Genomic DNA, 23,602 nt, shown 5'->3' on the forward strand with positions numbered 1-23,602 from the left:
TTCAACAAACTTGCAACTGCTTTTGAAGGACAATGATACCATCTTCCCAGGCTAATAAAAAAAAAAAAAGAAAAAAAAAAACCATTTGCAAGAGTAAATAGTTTCTTAGCTACTCAGACTTTTACCATTTTGCTTCAGCTAATCTTAAAGTTCTAAAATTAAGGCTAGGAGGAATAAAAACAAAACAAAACAAAACAAAAACAACAACAACAACAGAAAAAGAACGTTTACTTCAAGGATAATATTTGTAATATGAAGATAAGATGGTATTACAACCTTCCCAAGCCATCTTTAATAACATTTTCTAAGAATTCTTCCTTAAGAGATACTTTTGAGAGGTACTCAGCATGAAGCAGATGCATTTCACACTGCAGCAGGGAATTGCCTCAGCTGCTTGAGGGGGAGTCCTGTCAGGGAGCAGCTGCCAGACAGCACTATACTACGCGTGCCAGCGGTGATCTGGCGCTGAGGGTGCAGAGCCAGGGAAGCAGTGGATCACCCCATGTGTGTATAAAACCTGGCACTAGGGAGTGCTGAGAACAGGATGAGCAAACAGGGCAAGGCGGGGCAGTTTGTGTGGGTCGTTCATGCAGGGCATAGTACTTCTGTCCACTAGTAACCTGGACAACGTATCTCACCATGGTCTTCACCAGGCAGAAAGGTCTGTCAATAAAGACAGCAGCAACTCAGACACAGTCCTTGCCAAAACAAGTTGTGGTTCAATTCTCTGGCTGCAGTGAGTGCCTGAGTCTGCTGCTGCAGGAGAAGGAAAGCAGGAACTCCACCTGTGAGAGGTGTGAGCAGGTAGATGATCTGCTCAGTATGGTGACTGTACTGAATGAGGAGGTGGAGAGGTTAAGGAGCATCAGAGAGTGTGAGCAGGAGACAGACTCCTGGTGTAACTCTCTGCAAGACAGACACCAGAACGATACTCACCAGACAGTGGGGAAAGATACTGAGAGGCTCAGGAAAACCCACCTCATGAAATGGCTTAGAGGAACACAAAAATCTTGCATTTTTTTTTACCATGGGACAATTTACTCGGCACATGGCATGATGACTGCAGGTGGAACTCACCTGTTTCCAAGGGGAACAAAGGATCATAGCCCAAGAACCGGTGGGACTCATTGGAAGGTTTTCAAACTAGGTATGAAGGGGGAAGGGGACAAAATGAGGGCCTCTGGGGCTGAGCAGGTAGTTCGAGGGTACATATGGAACTTGGTGGATGAAGAGAGTGGAGTCCAAAGGGATGGAAAAGGACTGAGGGATGCTGTTGCTCTAGGGGATACTAGATCTTCCAGAACAGCAGTGAGACAGGAAGCCCAGCTGAAGTGCCTTTGCACCAATGCACGCAGTGTGGGAAATAAGCAAGCTGGAGACTGTGAAGCACTTGGACAATTATGACCTTGTTGCTATCATGGAAACATGGTGGGATGACTCCCATAACTGGAATACCACCATTGAGGGGTATTGGCTCTTCAGAAGGGATAGGCAAGGTAGGAAGGGTGGGAGAGTTTCCCTTTAAGTCAAAGACTCACGGGAGCCGCTGACGCAGCGCGTGGGCGTTGCCTGGCAACGGCGGGAGATTTAAACGGGCACAATACTCGGTAGAAGCCCTTTTGATCACCGAAGTCGCCTGAATGCGAGCCGTCCGGAGCGATCGGCAGCGACTGACCGCGTGGTTCAAGGGGGATCTCGGGCGGTTCCTTCAAGCAGGGAACCCCCGGCCTGAGGAGAAGCCCGGCAGCTCTGCGGGAGCGGCTACGTGACTGACGTGACTGACGTGCCGTGGGCGTTGCCTGGCAACGGCGAGAGATTTAAACGTGCACAGGGAAGCAGCGACGCGTCGCTGCACCAGAGAGCGGACAGGAGGGGTCAGGGTGAATCTCATCGCGGACCATGGACTTGTGACAGTCCAGTTGGAGTAGTAATTCCCTGATCTCTTCTTCCAGAATCACACAGGGGGTTCAGTCTGCTCCCCAGCCGAGACTACCAGGTCAGAGCATGGGGAGCCCTGGTAATACCGAGATGACTTTTAAAGACAGAGTAAAGAAAGTGCATTCAGAACCTCTGCCTTTTCCTTATCCTCTGTGATCACATTCCCAGCCTCGTCCAGCAAAGAGTGGATATTCTCCTTTGTCCTCCTCTTACTGTTAATGTATTTGTAAAAGAGTTTCTTGTTTGTTTTTACCCCAGTGGCCAGCTTAGATTCAAGCTGGGCTTTTGCCTCTCTGATTTTCCCTCTACACATCTTAACAACCTCTTTGTAGTCGTTCCGAGTTGCTCTTCCCTCCTTCCACAGGCAGTAGATTCTCTTTTTTTCCCGCAACCTTAAGAACAGCTCCCTATTCATCCATGCTGGTCTTCTTCCCTGCCGGCTCATTTTGCGGCTCAGGGGGACCACCCGCTCCTGTGCCTTTAAGATTTCCTTCTTTAAGAGCGACCAGCCATCTTGGACCCCTTTGTTCGCTAAGACTGAACGCCAGGGGACTGCCCCTACTAGTCTTCTGAACAAGTCAAAGTCTGCCCTCCGGAAGTCTAAGGTGGCAGTTTTGCTATTCTCCCTCCAGGCTCCACCTAGAATCGAGAACTCTACCATTTCATGGTCACTCTGTCCAAGACATTCCCCAACCTCCACATCCCCCACCAGACCTTCCCTGTTTGTGAACAGCAGGTCTAGTGGGGCAGCTCCTTTCGTGGGCTCTCTCACCAGCTGCATTAGGAAGTTATCCTCTATGCATTCCAGGAACCTCCTAGACTGCTTCTTCTCCACCATGCCGTACTCCCAGCGTATGTCAGGGAAGTTAAAGTCACCCATGAGGACAAGGGCCGGTGACCACACAGCTCCTGCCAGCTGCTTATAGAATACTGGAAGTCATGAGGTGCACGGACCCTGACCAAGTCAGTGGCTCCCGCGAGATCCCCCTTGAACCACGCCATCAGTAGCTGCTGATCGGTCCGGGATGGCTCCGAGTCACGCAATTTTGGCAATCAAAAAATACAGTCAATATGATCAAAATACACAGATAAAGCTGAGCTACAGTTCTAGAAAAAGAAATTATATTCTCCAGCGTTTTAAAAAAGTGAACAATCAATCAAAGGCAAGAGACAGCTCTTGCAGGCATACCACAAAGTGATGCTTTTTCAGAGTATACCCCAGGTCATACCTTAGAGCACACTCACAACACCTTTTCATAGGGGTCACTTCTGGTTTCCTTTAAGAATCAAAGTCAAAATGAAAATTTAAGCAGTAGGACAAAACAATAGGAATTCAGACTACATGTATTCTGTTTTTCAGGGGTTTGTTGGCTTACTTTCTGGTAAGGAGGTTAATGGTCATTATTTTGAAAATAATACTTAAGAAATATTCAAACTAAGAAAAAGTTGGCATACATTTAGTATTATGACTTAGTCATGCAGTAGAAGATGGAAATACTATAAAGTTGCCCTCCTCATTCAACCTCAAAATATTTAATTGAGTTAATATAGCTTTAAAATTAGAAACAGTAATAATACCAGCAACTTGAAGCAAAATGAGAAGGTTTCTAATTGGTCATCAGTTTCCTTCAAGGTTTAACACTGACCATGATTTAATCCAGAATACTGATTTTCTTTTTAACTTCTTTCATTGCAGGTAAATGAAACATATTCACACACAATTCACAGCTGTATAGCAACAAGGAAGGAACAAAAACTACATACTGACATCACAGTGATCTATGCTGCTTCTCTGAGGCAGAAACAGCAGATTCTTTATCAATATAGCACTTCCACAAATACTGTCACTAAGTACTTTACCAGCATTTGTAATCAGCTATTTACAAAAAGCTTTTGCAAATATCAGTAAGCAAAATGAAAATAACTGTGCTTGACTAGAAAATTGGGCATTAGTTACACTTCTGATCACAAGATTTGCCAGAGGCTTAATTTAACCAGAATTCAGGCCAGTCAACATTCCAGATAATCCTGAAGCTTTCAAAGATGTTTGTTTATACAGATTATGATGCCGGTGGAAACTATGATGAGTCAACTTGTTTTCAATGAAGCAGAGCTAGCTGTTGTAGTCACTTTAATATAAAAATGGACAACACAGGTATTCCCATTTTATTCTTGGGTGTTTTCTTTATATCAGAAAATTTCTGTGCTCCACAGAACTGTCATATTTCACAGTAAACTCAGACACTGGGATTTCTCATTCCCCCTCATTATGCCTATTATTTTGCAGTGCAATTTTGAGAGATTATTTGGAATGCGGAAAATGTCAGTCTTGACAACTGTACCGTCTTAGAAGAGTGGTATTTTTAAAGAGATACCTTTATTTTAAAGATGTGAGATACGGCCTTTTCATTTTCCTAAGCAGATTTGCAAAAAAACACCCCAAAAAACCAAACCAAAGCAAAACAATAAACCAGAAAAAACATAATCACCTGGGGAGTAACCTATTGCTTTGAACTCCCAAAATTGTACTCAATCAACAATTAAAGAGTGGAAATAGGAGTTTTACTTGAGGACTTATTTATAGAAAAAGTTACAGTAGAAGCACGAGTATATTAATCAAGACAATGACAAATAGCAAAAAAAATGACACATCACATGAGTGATCCTGGGGCAATGTAGATTCTTCAGTAGAACTGTCACTATTACCTACTTAGGCATTAACAAAAAGGTTTTAAATAATCTGTGCCTATGCTTAAATTAATATTTTAACAGATTACTAAGCACAGCTAAAGCAACTCCAAACAGACAAGTTCACATCATGTACTTCTTTTAACAAGATGACCGAGTGGCATTGCTGGTTAAAGCACTGTGCTTTTCTTTAAGGAACAAAGATGTAGATAAAACAATGAATCAAGTGCAAAAATTAAGCACATATGATGATCTTACCCTGAACAGTTTTAATTATGGTCAGTAGTTTTAAATTACCCCATTATTCACCATACCTAATATTCTTAATTTGCAAAAAGTAAAGGTACTGCAAAGCAAGATAGCAGACTGCTTGTAAATCACCACAGAATAAGTTTCCCCCTATCCATATGAACACAATTGTAGCCTAGTATAGATACTGTGCTTTATATATTGAATATGAAAAATTGAAGAAAGAAAGCAGTAAGAAGCATGTAGTTAGCATAACAGTTCAATACTGCTGTTTTTATCCACACTTTAGAAAAATTATTAACTCATCATAATAGATAACTTTCCACCTTCAACTAGGAAAAAAAAAAAGAAGCACAACGTTTGAGCATTTCTATGGCACAGCATGAAATACACCTTTTCTATGAGAGGCATAATGAAGGTTGACTGTCTTTGCAGGACTGTAGAAGAATCAAATGTCCACATTGTTACTGCATTGGTAAAGGAAAAAAAATACTACTAAAATAAAATCTGTAACATTATTTAAACAAAATTCTTTTAATTCAAATTAGTCTTTGTAAGCAGAAAGCCACACCAGTCATTCCTCTTCCCTAAAACTCTTTCAGTATAAATATACTTAGAGGTTCAGATTTATTTGCATTTCTAGAAGATACTTACTGTTCTAAGAGTTGGTCATACTTTCTTAAAGCATCTCTTTCAGCAGTAACTGCTCTCTCTTTTTCAGCAACAGCATTATCTCTTGCTTCTCTCAAATTTCTGAAAGAAACAAGACATTTTGTCAATATTCGGTTAGAAAAAAGACTCTTTCATTTTATGGATTACTACTGTCTGATCTTAACTTTAATACTACCTAATTAAATTTTGATAGAGCAATAGAAGGACATCTGTCTATACGCCTATTCATTATAGTTCATTTATATAAAAAAAAATTCTCATTCTAAAATTCTAAGAACAATGATCAAAGTGCCTGGTTTTTTTTGTTTTTTTGTTTTGTTTTGTTTTGTTTTTTTTGTGGAAATACATGAATAATTCTGAATACAAGAAGTACGAATTAATTTGTTTTTGTTTTTGTTTTTTTCCTGAGAATTGAATACATTCCAATTATTGGAAGAGGGCCCAAGAGGGCATTCCAATTAGTGGAATGTATTTATATATGCATATACATATATGCGATTACACTTGGCACTTCACTAAATCTAAGAGAATGTTGTCCTCCTAGCTTAGATGATTCAAGACTCTTATGATACAGCAGGAAGATTAGCTGGGCATAGAAACTCTACTTCCACATAGAGTCACTTGGATGATGAGTCATACAGGTTATTTCATACTGTTGGTGTCTCTTTCTGCTCTCTACTGCTGGCATTTTTAATCTGAACAGACAGAACCATAGAATAACGTGATTAATTGCAATCTATAATTTTTTGACATTTTAGCCAACAATCAGTTAAGACTTGCAAGCTAGCTCATTCCTGTTTTGCCTATATATATCAGAACAGTATCACATGAACTAAGAATAATAAATATAATTCTTGTGTTAATAATGATATAGGTATTAACAGTAGTAGTACAGCTTATTGCCACTTTATAAGTGGCACTTAGTGCTTAAAGCTGTATTTTTATTATTAAGCATGGGGATACAGCAGTAACCACAAAACATTGTTGTGGAGGGTCTGATCTGTTATGAACATTTTCAAGGATTTTATTTGAAGATATCTACAGTTTGCTCCAGTGATGTGAACACCCACTGGCATTTTGAATGAATTAGATGTCCTTAGAGATTCCTTCCAATTTGGCTTCATATAAAAGGAATACTGTTAATGTGCTACAAATGCAAGGAAAACACCACCAATTCAAGCACAAGAGAGAAATGAGAGAAAGATAAAAGAATCTGAGTTAAAAGTAGAATTACAAGGCTGCAAACTTTGCCAGTGAAATTCAGGGGTTCATCTTGAGAGTAAACTATTTAAACTGGTTTTTGACAAATTGTAAGAATCACAGAATCGTAGGGGTTGGAAGGGACCTCCAGAGATCATTGAGTCCAGCCCCCCATACGGTAGTTAATTCTCTTAACATCAATAAGGTCAACCATATTAAGTCTTAGAGCAGAAGCACAAAGTTGCTAAGACTAAAGAAGTGGGATAATAATTAAATGGTAGGTGAACAGTCACTTGTTTAGAGAATACACTATTTTGCTTAACTGCTAATTTAAGCAAATGAAAATTCTACCGAGAAAAAACACCATGAGTAAAGTATTACTAAGCAACATGGCAGCAATCACAGATGTGATGCAACTTCTGTAGAAATATTTGCAACAGAGCTAGGAAACGCATTAGTGACTCTGCCAGTTTAGAGATCACAAGTATGTTTTAAAATAGGTAAAACGTCTGACTTCTTCACACAGGCCACATTGAATGTCATGTATCTGACAGACTTATCATACAAAAGTATATGAAAATCTACAACACTGGACAGGACTACTACCTACATATTCATGAACAGGTCTGGTAAAGGAGAAGAGGTTTTGAAGCTTTTGAAGCAGAGTTTGTCTGGTATGGACTGAGGGGGCCCAAGAGGGCTGAATGCCTGTTTAGTTTTCAGAGTGCATTATTTGAATTCCCAAAACGGAATTCAGCTAGCAAACTTTGAGACAATTGCTACACAAGCTGGTTAACTGGAGACAACCAGGAAACTTGGTTCAAACTAAGTTGCCATTTTATCTCACTTTTCACCCCAAAACTATGCTAGAGTGCACACACTGGATTCTAGTCAGACTGAAGATCTGCTCAGGGAGAGCACCTAACACACTCAAAACCACTTAAACTGTGTCTGACCTACAGTAACAGACTACAGCTAATCCAGAGTAAAACCTTATGCAGCCAAGCCAGGGCTCTGTGAATTCATTCATGCTTGCTAATGCAAACATCACCAATGATGACTGCAATTGAACAAATGAAATCCCAAATAAATTAAGGCTTTAAGTATCATCCTTTAATTGGATTCCTCTCCTCCTTGCCTCTTATTTTAGCTTCTTGAACTGACTCATCCAAGTGTAAAACAATAATCAATAAATTCAAGGGAAACACCAATCTTGTCAGGCTCAGCAAATGAAAGGGGTAAGAAGAGCAAAAGATTATATTAGTTCTGTGCTTTCAGCTTGAAGATAAAACCAGCATCTTATTTTAAGCCACAGTCAATCAGCATCTCGTCACATCACACAACTACAAACTGCTTTGCTTCCCATTTGGGGTTCCATCTGTCCCACCACTGTGGGGAACTTCAGACAGAAAAGCACCATCCTATGGTAGAAATGTTATTTTATAGAAAGATCACAAACCAAAAATCATTTTTCTTGCAAAATATGAAGTCAAATCTAAGGGATTTACATTTCAGAAGTAATTATTTCAAAGTGAGGAAAAAAGCTTCCACAAATTTATTCCAGATGTAAACAAAATAACCTTTGATAGCTTTCTCAATTATATACAGACCTTCATCAAATCTCCACAAACAGTCAAATCATTCTTTGTAACTGAACATAGATTTGAATACAGGAAGTGGTATGGATGTGTGTGTTTGCTATATATAAATTTTAAAAACACTTGCGAAAGTACACAGTGATGTAATATTTTTAATTAGAACCTTTCAGTTGGCTAGAAGACAGACAGCAAGAGTCACGTTCTTTTTACACTCTTCAGAGCTATAGCAAAGCTACCCATTAGAAGAACATATGCTGATGCTACAAATATCTTTTTACTCTAGTCATTTCCTTCTCCACACAAGACACTTTCAGGACATCTACAGTAAGTTTATAAGAATTGTTAAATGCTCCTCCCATTTTAAAGGAAGACAAGTGTCAAAAAACATGCTTAGAAAGAAATGTTCTACTAAGAGACTAAATCTCTACAGGGATCGCTAAAGAATCAGAAAAATATAGTCACTCAGGTTGGAAAAGACCTTAAAGCTCATCAAGTCCAACTGCAGCCTAACCATAATACCCTAACTCTAACAATCCTCTGCTAAATCATATCTCTGAGCACCGCATCCAAACAGCTCTTAAACACAACCACCTTCCTGGGGAGCCTATTCCAGTGCTTAACTACCCTTTCTGTAAAGAAGTGTTTCCTGACATCCAACCTAAACATACCTTGTTGCAACTTGAGGCTATTTCCCCTCATCCTGTCATCTGTCACCACTGAGAAAAGACTTGCCCAGCTCTCACTGTAAGCACCTTTCAGATACTGGAAGAGAGCAATAAGGTCTCCCCTCAGCCTCCTTTTCCTCAAACTAAACAGTCCCAGCTCCCTCAGCCTCTCCTTTTTCTGATTTTTCAAGCCCTTCACAAGCCTCACTGCCCTTCTCTGGACCTGCTCCAGTACCTCCATGTCCTTTTTGTACCAAGGTGCCCAAAACTGAACACAGTACACGAGGTGGGGCTTCACCCAGCAGAGCATACACCCATCCAGACCATGGGCAGCCAGCTTCTCCACGAGAATGTTATAGGGGACAGTGTCAAAAGCCTTACTGAAGTCCAGGTAGACCACATTAACAGCCTTACCCTTATCCACTAAGCGGGTCACCATGTCATAGAATGAAATCAGGTTTGTCAGACAGGATCTACTGTTCATAAACCCATACTGACTGGACCTGATCCCCTGGTTGACCTCTAATTGGTCCGTGATGGTTCCTGAGATTATTCCTTCCATAACTTTCCCTGATACCAAGGTGAGACTGATAGGCCTGTAGCTACCAGGATCATCTTTCCGGCCCTTTCTGAAGATGGGCATCACATTTGCCAGGCTCCAATCCACCGAGACATCCCTGGTTAGCCAGGACATCCGAAAAATGATGGAGAGTGGTTTGGCAACCACATCCGCCAACTCCCTCAGCACTCTAGGGTGCAATCCATCCCCCATGGACTTGTAAAGACATATATGCCTAATACTACACGTAATTCCATGGTATTTAACAAGACAACATGTCTAGAAAATTCAGTCTGTAGGTCTTTGTAGGACTAGGAACTTCTTCAAAAGACAATTTTATAATACTCTACAAGAAATGAATGCTTTTGTAAATGACAATGCTATAAGTCTCAGACTAATTTTTAAAACATGTCTTATTAGTTTATCTCATTTTTTCTGCTTTACTTTCTACGTCGATACCTTCCTTTATGGTTTCAAGACCGTTCATACAAAATGACAAAAAAAGAAAAAAAAATCAACACATTTGGTTTGAATTAATTATCACTACACAGCTGAATAAACATCAAACTACTCATGTTTATCTAGAAGAATTTTAATAGCTATTTTAATTGACACTGTCGGTGTAAATCTGTTTATAATAAATATTCATAATTACCATAACACAGTATGTTCAACATAAAAATCATTTCTTATTAACACTTACTAGATTCACATCAATTTTAAAACAACTTCATTTCTCATTTAATACCAGTCAACTTGAAGTATTTGCAAGTTTCTGCCCCAATTTTGTTAATGCCATATCTTACCTACCTGTTTTCACGTTCATACATCTCTTTCGAAGCACTTCGAAGCTGCTCAATTTCTTGATTTGTTTTCAATCTTATTTGTTCCAATTCCTCATGCAATCTCTTTTCAAATTCTGTTTTATAGTGGTCCCTGTAAATAAGCACATGACAAACGAACATAAAATGAATTGCATGACCAAAATACCAAAACATCAGGTACAGCAGTACAAGCATATTTTACAGTTCAATATTTTAATTCTTATTTGTTTTCCTGCCAGTTTGCTTAGAATAAATACCAGCCTATATTGCTCTGTAAATTTACTGAAAAATTGACCAGGAATAACAGCTTCCTGCAAACTGTAAAATATATATGTAGTCTAACATTGATTTATCATGCAACTTAACACTAACCATTCTTTAATAGGGTGGCAAAGAATTTCTGCAAGTGTTTATATTAATTAACCACTGAAAATGTTCTTAATTCCTCGCTTTCCAAAATTTTCTAGATTCTTAATCAGTAGGAAGGGTAAATTTACTTAGTAACTCAGAATACTTCCAAGTTACAACAAGATGTTAATTTGTATTATTTGCACCTCTCATCTGAGTGTAAACATCACAATAAACTTTGAAGATTACATGCTGTAGACATTTGTGAAGTAGAGAAGGAAAAAAACAAAGGTTTCAGTACTCATCCTGTCATTGTCACAAATAAATTACTTGAAATAAATAATTACGTTTTTTAAGCAGAAGACATTGAAAAATTACAAATTACTTCATTTCAGATTAATGTTGTCATCTTTCTTTTTTGTAAATTTGGAAGTTCATATGAGAATGGAGGAAATCCCATACAGAACTGCTCTTGCAAAACTATAAAGACTTGTACTGTAGGGTAGTGTGGGTAGGTTGTGGTTATACTTGATGGTCTTGAAGGCTTTTTCCAACCTGAGAAATTCTATGATTCTACTTAACAGTTAAAGGGATGTTAAACTCTGTAGCGTTTAGCTGCTATCCAAGAATAATCAATTTGTAGTGAAGCCACTGTTAGACATTACAGGTCTGGGAATAGATATGCTTTTATTATTTTCCTTATACTAAGCATGCATTTCAACCATAAAATAGTTTTGAATCTGGGATTTGATGCATAGCTTGTACTTTTTAGAAACCAGTACTCGAGTTCGCAAAAAATTCCTTTGCATTACACAAAAGCCTGAAAGTCTTCACTTTTTTTAGAATGCACGCTGTTCAAGTTTTCATGTTTGCTTTTTAATAAAACACAAAATTTCAGTTCACTTTTCAAGGTAAAAGTAAATACTTCTCCCTTCCTTCCTCAAGTGTACCACTCTGTAGCAAGGTATTTTGTGAAGAAGGTCTTTGATACAATTAAGAAGTTAATGATCCCAAAATACACATTAAACTTCAATGTAAGGTCTCCATTAACATATTTTTTTTAGTTCTTCGTGTACTGTACATTTCAGTACACACAAAATAAATGAATGGTGAAGACCAGAATTGCAGCATACAACTCATACAGAATCAACTAGCATTATTATTTTCTCAGTACTTGGATGACAATAACTTGCTATTACCATTACTGCTTGCTGCTACCATAGCTACTTACTATTTCTATAGGTGAAGAAATTAGACTTTCTCTCCTGTGGCAAGACTTTAAAGTCACCCTATATCTGATAATTTCAGTACAGTGCTCTTAAATGCCTGTTTAGAAAACAGTTTGTCTGTTGGTAGTTACAGGAGAATCATATTTAGAACACATCAAATAAGTTATACAAGGAATCAAGCAGCAGACTAACTATGACTTAGTTGGTATAACCAAAACATGGTGGGACTGCTCCCATGACTGCAGTGCTGCGATGGATGGCTACAAGCTCTTCAGAAGGGATAGAGGAGGAAGGAAGGGTGGTGGTGTGGCCCTTTATATTAAAGAGAGTTTTGATGTTGAAGAGCTTGGGCTTCAGAATGAAGTGCATGTTTGTAAGGATCAGGGGAAAGGCCTGTAGGTGTGATAGATTGGGGGGGGGTCTGTTATCAGGATGAAGAGAAGGATGAGGAATTCTATGAGCAGCTTGCAGAAGTTGCGTGATCACCAGCACTTGTTCTCATGGGAGACTTCAACTTCCCTGATATATGTTGGAAATATAATACAGCGCAGAGGAAGCAGTCCAAGAGGTTTCTACAGTGTGTGGAAGAGAGCTTCCTTACGCAGCTGGTTGGTCCGAGAGCCTACCAGGGGTGGTGCCCTGCTAGACCTGCTCTTCACTAACAGAGAAGGACTGGTGGGAGGTATGTCTGTCTTGGGCAGAGCAACCACGAAAATACAGAAGTTGCTATTCTTGGTGACATCAGAAGGGTGACTAGAAAAACTTCTACCTTAAACTTTCAGAGGGCGAATTTTGACCTGTTCAGGACACTTGCTGCAGGGGTCCCTTGGGAGTCACTCCGGAAGGGTAAAGGGGTCCAGGAAGCTTGGATGCTCCTGAAGATGAAAACTGTAAAGGCACAGAACAGGCTGTTCCTGTGTACTATAAGGCAAGCCACGGGGGAAGAAGACCAGCGTGGATGAACTGGGTACTTCTGTCAGAACTCTGAGAAAAAAAGTCTATGTCTCTGAGAGTCTCAGTCACTGGAAGAAGGGACTGACTACTTGGGGAGATTACAAGGAAGTTGGTAAGGTGTGGAGAGTTTTATTGACAACTGGCTAGCTGAGAAGGGTCACGTAGACACTGTGCAGCTGACCAAGCAGCCGTGCCATCTGCAAGGACAACGAGAACAATGGGATGTGTGATGGTGGTGAGAAGTTGGCCATGGTTTTGGGAACTCAGCAAGGGAGTAGCTATCAGGACGATAACTACAAGTTACAAAGATACTTAACCCGTGAAAGGGTGACATGTAATTGGGAACCAATGATGAGCTCTGCTTTTGCACTATGTATGAGCTAATTATCTGCACTATAAATGTACACGTAGCCGAAGCAATAAACGAGATTTGCTGATCATATGTCAATGACAGGTATGGTCGTTTGCATTTCTCCCGCCGACTCCGACAGTAAGGTATGCAGGAAGGAAGTTAGGAAGGCAAAAGCCAGGCTTGAATTCATATTGGCCGCTGCAGTAGAAGAGAATAAGAAATCCTTTTGCGAAAATATATAAACAACAAGAGAAGAACCAAGGAGAATTTCCATCCTTTACTTGATGCAGTGGGGAACGTGACCACTATAGAAAAGGAAGACGCTGAGCTTCTCAAAGCTTTCTTTACATCTGCCTTCAATAGTGGCAACAGTTATCCTCAGGGCACTTTATGCCCTGACCTGGAAGTCTGGGATGGTACGCAGAATACACACCTGGTGATTCAGGATTGGAAGCTTACTAATGCGATTCCCATCTATGAGAAGGGCCATAAGGAGGATCTGGGGAACTGCAGGCCTGTCAGCCTGACCTCAGTACCAGAGAAAGTTATGGAGAAAATAATCTCGGGTAAGATCACACGGCTCATACATGGCATTCAGGGGATCAGGCCCAGCCAGAATGCATTCATGAAAGGCAGATCGTACTTGACCAACCAAATCTTCTATGACCATGTGACCAGACTGGTAGATGAGGGAAAGGCTGTTGATGTAGTCTACCTAGACTTCAACAAAGCCTTTGACTTGGTCTCTCAAAGTATTCTCCTGGGGAAACTGTCTGCCTGTGGTCTGGATTGGTATACCCTTCTTTGGGTAAGGAACTGGATAGAAGGCCATGCCCAGTGGGTAGTGGTTAATGGAGTTAAGTCCAGCTGGCAACCTGTTACAAGTGGTGTCCCCCAGGGGTCGGTACTGGGGCCCATCTTGTTTAATATCTTCATTGATGACCTAGATGAGGGGACTGAGTGTATACTCAGTAAGTTTGCAGATAACACCAAGTTGGGAGGTGGTGTTGATCTGCCTGAGGGTAGGGAGGCCCTTCAGAGAGATCTAGATAAGCTGGATCACTGGGCTGAGGCCAATAGGATGAGGTCCAACAAGGCCAAGTGCTGGGTCCTGCACTTTGGCCACAGTGAACCCACGGAGTGCTACAGTCTTGGAGCTGAGTGGCTGGATGACTGTGAAAGGGACCAGGGGGCACTGGTTGATGCTCAGCTGAACATGAGCCAGCAGTGCACCCAGGTGGCCAAGAAGGCCAGTGCCATCCATCCTGACCTGCAGTAGAAATAGCATGGCCAGCAGGAGCAGGGAGGTAATCATCCCCCTGTACTCTACTGTGGTGATGCTGCACCTCAAGTACTGTGTGCAGTTCTGGGCCCTTCACTACAAGAAAGGCACTGAGGCACTGGAAAGTGCCCAGAGAAGGGAAACAAAACTGGTGAGAGGTCTGTAGAAATGGCTGAGGGAGCTGGGATTGGTCAGTCTGGAGAAGAGAAGGCTCAGGAAAGCCCTCACTGCACTCTACAACTTCCTGAAGGGAGGCTGTGATGAGGAGGGGTTTGGCCTCTTCTCCCAGGCAACAAACAGACCCGATTATATAGATTAGATAGAAGGAAAAACTTTTTCTTTGAGAGCTTGGTCAGGCACTAGAACGGCTGCCCAGGGAGGTGGTGGAGTCGCTGTTCTTGGCAGTGTTTAAGAGGCATCTGGATGAGGAGCTACGAGATATAGGTTAGTAGTTTAGTGGGTAGTAATGGTGATAGGAGGACAGTTTGAGTAGATGATCTTATAGGTCCTTTCCGGACTTCTGATTCTATGTTTCGATATTCTGTGATGTTCTAAGGATTTTGCTGACTACTAACAAAGTACATGTAAGCAAATATCTGATGCCATTTCAGGCTAGATTGTGAAGTGTTATTTATCATCTGAATGTAGGGAAACTACATGAATTGGATAACCTTGAATTCTGAGTAGGAAAAATCTAAATATGATTAGAAATTCTATTGTATAGTGCTATACATGAAGCAAGACATTGCTAAATAACGTAAAATTTTCTACTTGACTCTGTATACATAAACCTACAGCAACTGAAATAACATAAAAACTTGACACTACTTATCATCGTGGCTAGCACACAGTGACTAATTTGTTTCTGAAGTCTACTGTTAGAGCATCTGCATTCAAACTTGAGATGTGAATGACCGAGAGCCAATACGAAACACACCACATCCAATTTTAGATGTTTGTAAAAATATTTTATTCTCCAAATTAGACTATCTTTCAAATACTCCTAGTTTGGTATGAGACATTTTTGGGGAAAAAAAAAAAAAAAAAAAAAGAGGTGCAACACTGGCACTTAGAATCACTTTTCTCTATTTTGCTATTGAAGTTACCTAAATAAATCTTTATCTAAAGAGACGAATACAGATATTTTGATATGAGACTCTGTAGCACTGACATTTTTAAGAAATAAACAGTTGCCAGTACCAAGAAAAGTTCTTTTTCTAGTTCCACAAATATGGAATCAATGCACAACTTTTGGAAGCTTAAAAATTTTAAACAGCGTTTTTGCGAGAAACAAGGCAAAACAGTAAAACATACTTGACTACTGACAGAACTGAACACAGAACTTACCTGGATGCAACATATTTTTCATACATTTCTTCTCTAGCTTTCTTGGCATCCTCCAACTGAATCTGAAGCCTTTCAAGACGATCTTCTTCATGTGCACAGCGAACACTAAGCTCCATGTTCTGGCGATTAAGATAATCTTTATCTTTTTGCAAGAGGTTGAGGGATTGTTGTATAGTTGCCAGCTATGAATTAAAAATAACACTGTAACATGAACTTAAAGATAAATATTTAACCAACATACATGTACATACTTTTTCATTTTAATTCCCTTGTAAATCCATTGAACTGAAAAAAAGCTATACTTAAAATTACACTTAACATACGGTGATCAAGTCCTGTGCTGAAAAAAGACTTCAATAAAATTGATTTTATGAATTTTCATGATTTCTCATAGTTGTTCCCTGAAAAGATGCAAAACGTCCTTTAATGTTCCTGAGTATCTACTAACAGTGCGGAATTAAGTAGTGATAGTACAGAATAGTACTGATAGTACTAAATCAGAAATAACACATACTGACTTTGAGTCTTGGTGTGAATCCACAGCCATATTGGCTACAACATTCTCAAAATTTCTCCTCCCCTAGAATACCTGCTGTATAAACACAGCTGTATACTCTCCTGGGAAGATTTCTACACATAAACTCAGCTTAAAAAACGGTCTTGTTTTTACATGGAAGCTGCACTGAGCTACAAACCATCCAAAAATTAGACAACTGTAACAGAAAACAAATAATTTCTTGAGATTCAGTAAAAACTCTCTCACTCCTGAAAAGTTGTGAAGCTACACCTACCTCAGATGAAAATAAAGATTATTTAGTGATGCTGAGAGTTTTGTGTGACTCACTAACTCATAACTAGTTTAGGATGAAAAATTAATCCTAGAGGTTAAGTGAAGAAATCTTCCCTATAAATAATTTAGATGCAGAAATAGCAATAATGGATACTGAGTAATGGAAGCTTGTACTAGAATAAGCTCTTGAAATCATACAGATCAAGGTAGTGGATTTAAGAACACTGCATATGTGTCTCTGAGTTCTTTGAATCAAAAGTGCTCAACGGAGAACCATCGCTGAAGGTGACAAACGACAGTTAGAAAAAATAGGAAGTTTAATATTTACCTCCTTTGATAAATCATTTCTTTCTTTAGTCTGTGCTTTATGTGACATCTCCAGTATTTCATATTTTCTTCTGAGTTCTGACAATTCATGTTCAAATACATCTCGTTCACTGTGAAAATCAGGTAAAACATGTAAGATGTAATGAATAAGAATCATCTTCGTTTTTAATTTCTCCAGCTTCTTTCAATTCACGACATTGAATTCCACCATTAATGATAATCTTTCTTAGTTACTAGCTCTTGTGATTGAATCATATTATAGGAAAGAATTTTCTTAAGTATTTAAACAATAATCCAGCATTATAGCACAGTAATTCTGAATTTCTATCCTAAGTTATTTCATTCGCTTCTGATTATTCTTCTCTAGTGTAACTTTGGGCTATTCAGTTCTCCAATTAGCAATGAGTTTTAAGCACTCTTGCCCAACCTTTTAGTTTTGTCAAGTTTTTATGCTATTTCCTATGACACTCTCTTGAATCTTTTGTAGACACTGAATTTGCATAGAGACGTTAGTCTGATTAGACCTTAGTCTTCATCCTACTCAGATGCTTTCCTAATCAGACAGAAAGCAAAGTAGAATTGTTTTCATCTTCTTCTCTCCCCTGTACACTGTCACTTGATGCCAGTGGGAGCTGTACTATTCTTCTCACATGAAGAATTCATATAACACACTTGCAAAGTTTATGCTGGTGTCCTCAATAACTCTGATTTCCATATGTACAAAGAGGCAGCCCTTCATCACCACTGTATCTAATCCTGTCAGAACAGTGGAATGAATGAGCCTGTATAAGCCTGCAGTTTGGAAAACAATCTAACCACCTTTATATTGCATTGCATAGTTTTAAAACTGAGATAACTTTTAGTACTCAAGAACCAGAAGATTTAACACAGAATTTTTAAAGGCAGAAATGAGTCTGGAAGTGATTAACTCCTGTAATGCTCCCAAATATCCTGATGCAGGCATGCCAGTAACGCTTTACCCCTCCCCTTCGTCTGTGCCTACCTAGATGAATACAGCCTACTCTCAAATATAGTTCTGGCACGTTCATTCATGTCTTTTTCAACTCAAGACTTATTTTAAATGTACACTGTTAAACACTGGGTCCTTTCACAAGAAAGTTATTACAATTCATTTAATAAGATGCAGTTGCACACAGGAAGCAAACCATAGCATCAATCCATCCTATTTGCAACAAGCTTCCAAGTAGATTCCAAAGTTGTTTTAGTATATATGGTTGTAAACAGTTATCCAGAAGACAGGCTCTCTTTCAGATGGGTTAGTGGCACAGTCATTTGTTTCAGTCACAGTATTTGACCGCATTCAACATGAACAAGGAACTGAGTGAAAAAACACTGAAGAGTGTTTTCTATTTGTAAATCTCATTTTGAATCCATCTTCCAACAAATCTACCAAGTGTAGTTATAAGTACACTGAAAAAGCCATCCAGGAGCTGGACTGTGAAATACATGTCTATGAGTATATTTAGAAAAAGTCCATTTTCACTCTTTTGTTTACGATATGGGCATTCAAAGCATAGGCAAGAACTCTTTTTTTTTTTTTTTTTTTTTTAAATGGAGAGAGACACTTGATCTTTCTGCAGTTAAACCAAAGGTTATCATAAGATTTTCTAGAAAGTAGAATTTTAGAATCTGACTTCTTATAAAAATCCTTTCAGATTTATGGTTAAATGCTAACATTTAAGACCTCAAGCGTGAATTTCCAAGGTCCTACTCTCTCTTTACTGTGCGGTCACACTGCAGTTTAGCATGGGGCCCTCTGTTAAATTATAGCTTTTAAACCCTGAAAAAAATGTATTTGTTTTAAAATGTTTAATATCAACAGCTCCCACATCTTCAGATAAAATGCAACTGGTAGGCTCTTCTGAAAATACAGTAAATTAAGAATATAAACTTTTAGAAAGTTAATTTGATGCATCAGATTTTGAAGTGTTTTTCATTTTATTCTACAAAAGACAATTAAGCCATTAGTTGGGAGGAGGTGCATATGAGTTTAAAAAAAAAATAAAAAAATCATGAAATTGAACTTCAATCCTGACTGACAAAACTGGAGAGCTATCTATTAATATTTGTATGTTAGTAGAAAACTTTAAGTATAGAGATACCTACCATTTTACTTTATCATAGTTCTCTTGTCTGTAATCACCTTGTTGAATCATCTGCTTGGTATCAGCCAGTTCCAGTATTAAGCGCTGACATTTAACCTCAAGTTCTGACCGACTTCGCCTCTCATTTTCATAGCTCTAGAAGGTAAGACATGTCAAAATGACCTCAGCTACACTGATAATTACTTCAAACATACATGGACTAAAAGTTGAAAAGTCCACTTACAAATGCTGAGATGGTACTATTTCAATTTCTCTAAGTATCTGGACATCTATCAAATAATTGATTAATGTACCTATTTTTTCCTAAGGCTTCTGTCCACTAGTCCACCTCTGTAGAGCACCAGTAGCCCTCATATACAGTACAGGTTTGTACACTATGTGCTCCTACGAAACAGAAGCCATACTACTTTTACAATATTTCAAATACTCTCCCATTGTATTTCTTTTATTAGCTCCAATTCTATTTTATTATGTTGTATTATAGTGTGTATCTTGCATTCTGATATTTTATTTAGTAAATTAGTTTGTTTCCCCTCAGATTGTTGCCGCTGCTTAGTTTTGGGGGCCCTCTCTCCACCCTTTTTCCATTTTCCCCTTTCCTGGAGGTGTGGATCTCTTGATCCCTGCTCCCCGCTACTCATAGAACTTGGCCAAATCAGCCTGTAAACCGTAGACATTCTTGGTGGAGAATGTGGGGAGAGCTTTTCAGCTTTTAGAACAAATCTCTCTTTGCTCTCAGAGAGCTTTTTTAGGAAAGTTTCTCTCATTCGCATATGCTCACTGAAGACTTGACATTGAAAGTCCAGGTAGACTCCCAATATTTAGAGAAATTTGTAAACTTTGAACACTGCTAATGACTTCTGTTAAGAGAAAAAAAAATAATTCTGCTTTCTTTTTTAAACCTGTTTGCAGAGGGAGCTGCTAATCTTACTGTCAGCGGTTTATGGGCTGGTTCGACCCAATTCCATGACTAGTGGGGCAGACGGACTTCATAAAATCCACACCTCCAGAGAAGGGAAACAGGGGACCCCAAAATAATTAGGAAAAAACAGTGGCAACAATCTGAGTAGAAACAAACTAATTTACTAAATATGGTATCGGAATGCAAGATAATTAGAATTGAAGCCAATAAATCAGATATAATGAGAGAGTATCTGAAAGCTGTAGGCCTTACAGTAATTGCACAGTCAGGACGGGCAGCAGAGAAGAAGAGCAGCGAAGAGAAAAGCTGAAGGGAAGCAAGAGAATGTCAGATGACCCAACACCGCCTTATATGCGTTCCCCCTGTGCAGGAATGATATCAGCACAGCAAACAGTCTTCTGGGGAATGCAGCTTCTTCTCTTTGCTGCGTGGAACTGGGCCATTAACGGTTAATTCCCAATACACTACATGATGTGATGATGTGGAATACTGATGATCATAAAACCATGACACTTAAAGAATGTGAGATTTTAAAGCATGCTCACATTCTCTCCTTTGAAACCTTTATGCATTTTTTGAATGCTCATCTGAACACGTTGTTCATCTCCCTGAATGTACTCCTCATCATTTCACTCAGTATCTGTATTTATTATATTTTGAAGAAGCCTTCCCCAGAGCCAGAGAATACTGAGTGGCAGGGAGTGTGGAGAGGCTTGGGAGAGACTTTAGAGAGATGGACATCCTCGGTGTCATGGAACTTTACTCCTGAACACCTGAAAGACCCCGAGAGCCTAAACACATAATTAAGACAGAAATGTTGTGTCTCAGGCAGATCTGAGGAGGCACAAATGATTTGGGGCCTGGCTAATGCTGATCAGGCCTTATTTAATACTACCCCAGAGAGGGAGAGAGTTTCTGAAATAGAGTCACCTTGCTGAAAGAGTGTCTCAGAGCTGAAAGGGGGAGTCTCAGGGAGACAGTACAGAATGAGCAAGAGAGTCTCAAGCCAAAAAGCATAGCTTCCAGGATAGACTGAGAGAAAGTAGCTCTGGGCTGAGCAAGAAAGTATCCTAGTCGAGAGAAAAGACTTCCAATAAAGGCGAGACACCCTCCAGTCCAAGAGAGACATCCTCCAATCTGAGTGGGACTCCCTCCAATCTGAGAGAGATGCCCTCCAAATCAAAAGAGACTCCCTGCAATCCAAACTCAGCAGTCTCCAATCTCAATAGAACATCCTCCAGTCTGAATGGTAAGCCTTCAACGCAAGAGAGATGCCCTCTGAACTGAGGGAGACACCCTTCAATCCAACTTGACAACATTTAATTTCAACAAGAAACCCTCCAGTCCAATTGAGACACCCTAGAGCCCGTCCTGAGAAGACATCCTCAAGTCTGAACAGGACATAATCCGAACTGAGTGAGACACCTTCCAGCACAACAAATTCAGTCTCCAAATTGAACTAAACAGAATTCAGGCTCATCGAGTCATGCTTGAATCTGAACTAAATATCCTCATAATCAAATGAGACAGACTCCGAGCCAAGCTGGAGAGTGAGAGCATCAGAACTGACCAACCTGATCAACCACAGGAGGCACCAGAATTGATGTCAGTTGCCCCTGTAAGAGGACAGAAAATGAAATGAATCTTGACTCAGTTAGAACAGAAGAAAGAGGAGAAAGTAGAGGAAGCAGTCACTGTAAGAGAAGAGGAGGAAAGAGGTCCAGAGGAGTGGCTCCAAGATCCAGGGGAAGCGCCCCTGAGTCCAGGGGAGGGGCCCTCAATAAGATTGCGGTCACCAACACCCAGGAGGGCAACAAGAAGTCCGGAAAGTAGGAGGTGAACGCGACATCACAGAATCAGAATCACAGAATGACCTGGGTTGGAAGGGACCTCAAGGATAATGAAGCTCCAACGCCCCTGCCTGCCAGGGCCACCAAACTTCCACATTTACTAGATCAGGTTGCCCAGGGCCCCATCCAACCTGGCCTTGAACACCTCCAGGGACAGAGCATCTACAACCTCCCTGGGCAGCCTGTTCCAGGACCTCACCACTCTCCTAGTAAAGAACTTCCCCCTAACATCCAACTTAAATCTTCCCTCTTTCAACTTACAACCATTTCCCCTTGTCCTGCTATTATCGGCCCCTTTCAAAGAGTTCACTCTCCTCCTGATTATAGGTTCCCTTCAGGTACTGAAAGGCTGCAATGAGGTCACCCCACAGCCTTCTTTTCTCCAGGCTGAACAAGCCCAGCTCCCTCAGCCTGTCTTTGTAGAGGAGGTGCTCCAGCCTCCTTATCATCTTCATGGCCCTTCTCTAGACCCTTTCCAACAGCACTCCGTCTTTCTTGTACTGAGAGCTCCATAGTACTCCAGATGGGGCCTCACAAGAGCAGAGAAGAGAGGGACAGTCACCTCCCTCTCCCTGCTGGCCACCCCTCTTCTGATGGAACCCAGGATACCATTGGCCTTCCAGGCTGCAAGAGCACATTGCTGGCTCAAGTTAAGTTTCTCGTCCATCAGGACCCCCAGGTCCTTTTCTGCCAAGCTGCTTTCAAGGACTACTCCTCCCAGTCTGTACAGGTGCCTGGGATACTTCCGGCCCAAGTGCAAAACCTTGCACTTTGCTGTGTTGAACCTCATTAGGTTCACCCAAGGTCCCTCTGAATGGCATCCCTTCCTTCCTCCATGTCAACCACACCACTCAGCTTGGTGTTGTCAGCAAACTTGCTGTGAGTCTCAGAGAGATGAGACTCACTGGCCTGTATTTCCCCGGGTCCTCCCTGCTCCCCTTGTATACAGGAGTGACGTGACCCTTCCTCCAGTCATCTGGGACTTCATCTGACAGCCACGACTTCTCAAAATTGATGGAAAGCGGCTCAGCAACCACCCCAGCTAGCTCCTTCAGAACCCTGGGATGCACACCATCTGGCCCCATAGACTTATACTCATTCAGTCTCATGAGGCACTCAGACTTGCTCTGCCCTTATGGTGGGGAGGGATTGACCTCCCTGGTCCCCACATAGAGGTTTGGGGATGCAGGGCTCAGGGACGTGAGAAAGACTAGAATCCTGCCCGCCAGTGAAGACTGAGGCAAAGAACTCATTCACTAGCTCAGCTTTCTCTTCATCCTTTGAAACCAGTTCTCCTTTTAGATTTATCAAAGAAGGTACACCCATTTTGGCCTGTCTCTTCTGGCCAATGTACCTGTAGAATGTCTTCCTATTGTTTTTCACATCCCTCGCCAGGTTCAGTTCTGCCTGTGCCTTGGCTTTCCTGATCCCACGTCTGCAAGTCCGGACAGCATCCCTGTATTCTTCCCAGGTGACACGGCCTTGTTTCCAGAGCTGGTATGTCCCTTTTTTTGCCCTCACCTCACTCAGCAGGTCCTTGCCAAGCCATGCTGGTTTCCTACCTCATCTGCCCACTTTCTTATTCAGAGGGATGGAGACCTCTTGTGCTTTCAGGAGGGCATTCTTGAAGAGTATCCAGCTCTCCTCAAAATCCTTGTCTTTAAGGACAGAGCTCCAGGGGA

The 23,602-nt window shown here is 40.5% G+C and overlaps 1 protein-coding gene across 2 annotated transcripts in view; it reads right to left on the reverse strand.

The window, feature by feature from the left end:
* PIBF1 (progesterone immunomodulatory binding factor 1) overlaps positions 1–23,602 on the reverse strand; it is a 127,680-nt gene that overhangs the window by 88,895 nt on the left and 15,183 nt on the right. For both annotated transcript variants that reach the window (XM_015851649.2, XM_032442063.1), the window contains exons 5-9: positions 19,150–19,283; positions 17,024–17,132; positions 15,906–16,087; positions 10,380–10,505; positions 5,530–5,628 (exon numbers count right to left, since the gene is read on the reverse strand). In XM_015851649.2, the coding sequence (XP_015707135.1) occupies positions 5,530–5,628; positions 10,380–10,505; positions 15,906–16,087; positions 17,024–17,132; positions 19,150–19,283 (650 nt within the window). The remainder of the gene's footprint in view (positions 1–5,529; positions 5,629–10,379; positions 10,506–15,905; positions 16,088–17,023; positions 17,133–19,149; positions 19,284–23,602) is intronic.

This window comes from Coturnix japonica, chromosome 1, assembly GCF_001577835.2.
Source record: "Coturnix japonica isolate 7356 chromosome 1, Coturnix japonica 2.1, whole genome shotgun sequence".
NCBI classification, from domain to species: Eukaryota; Metazoa; Chordata; class Aves; order Galliformes; family Phasianidae; genus Coturnix; species Coturnix japonica.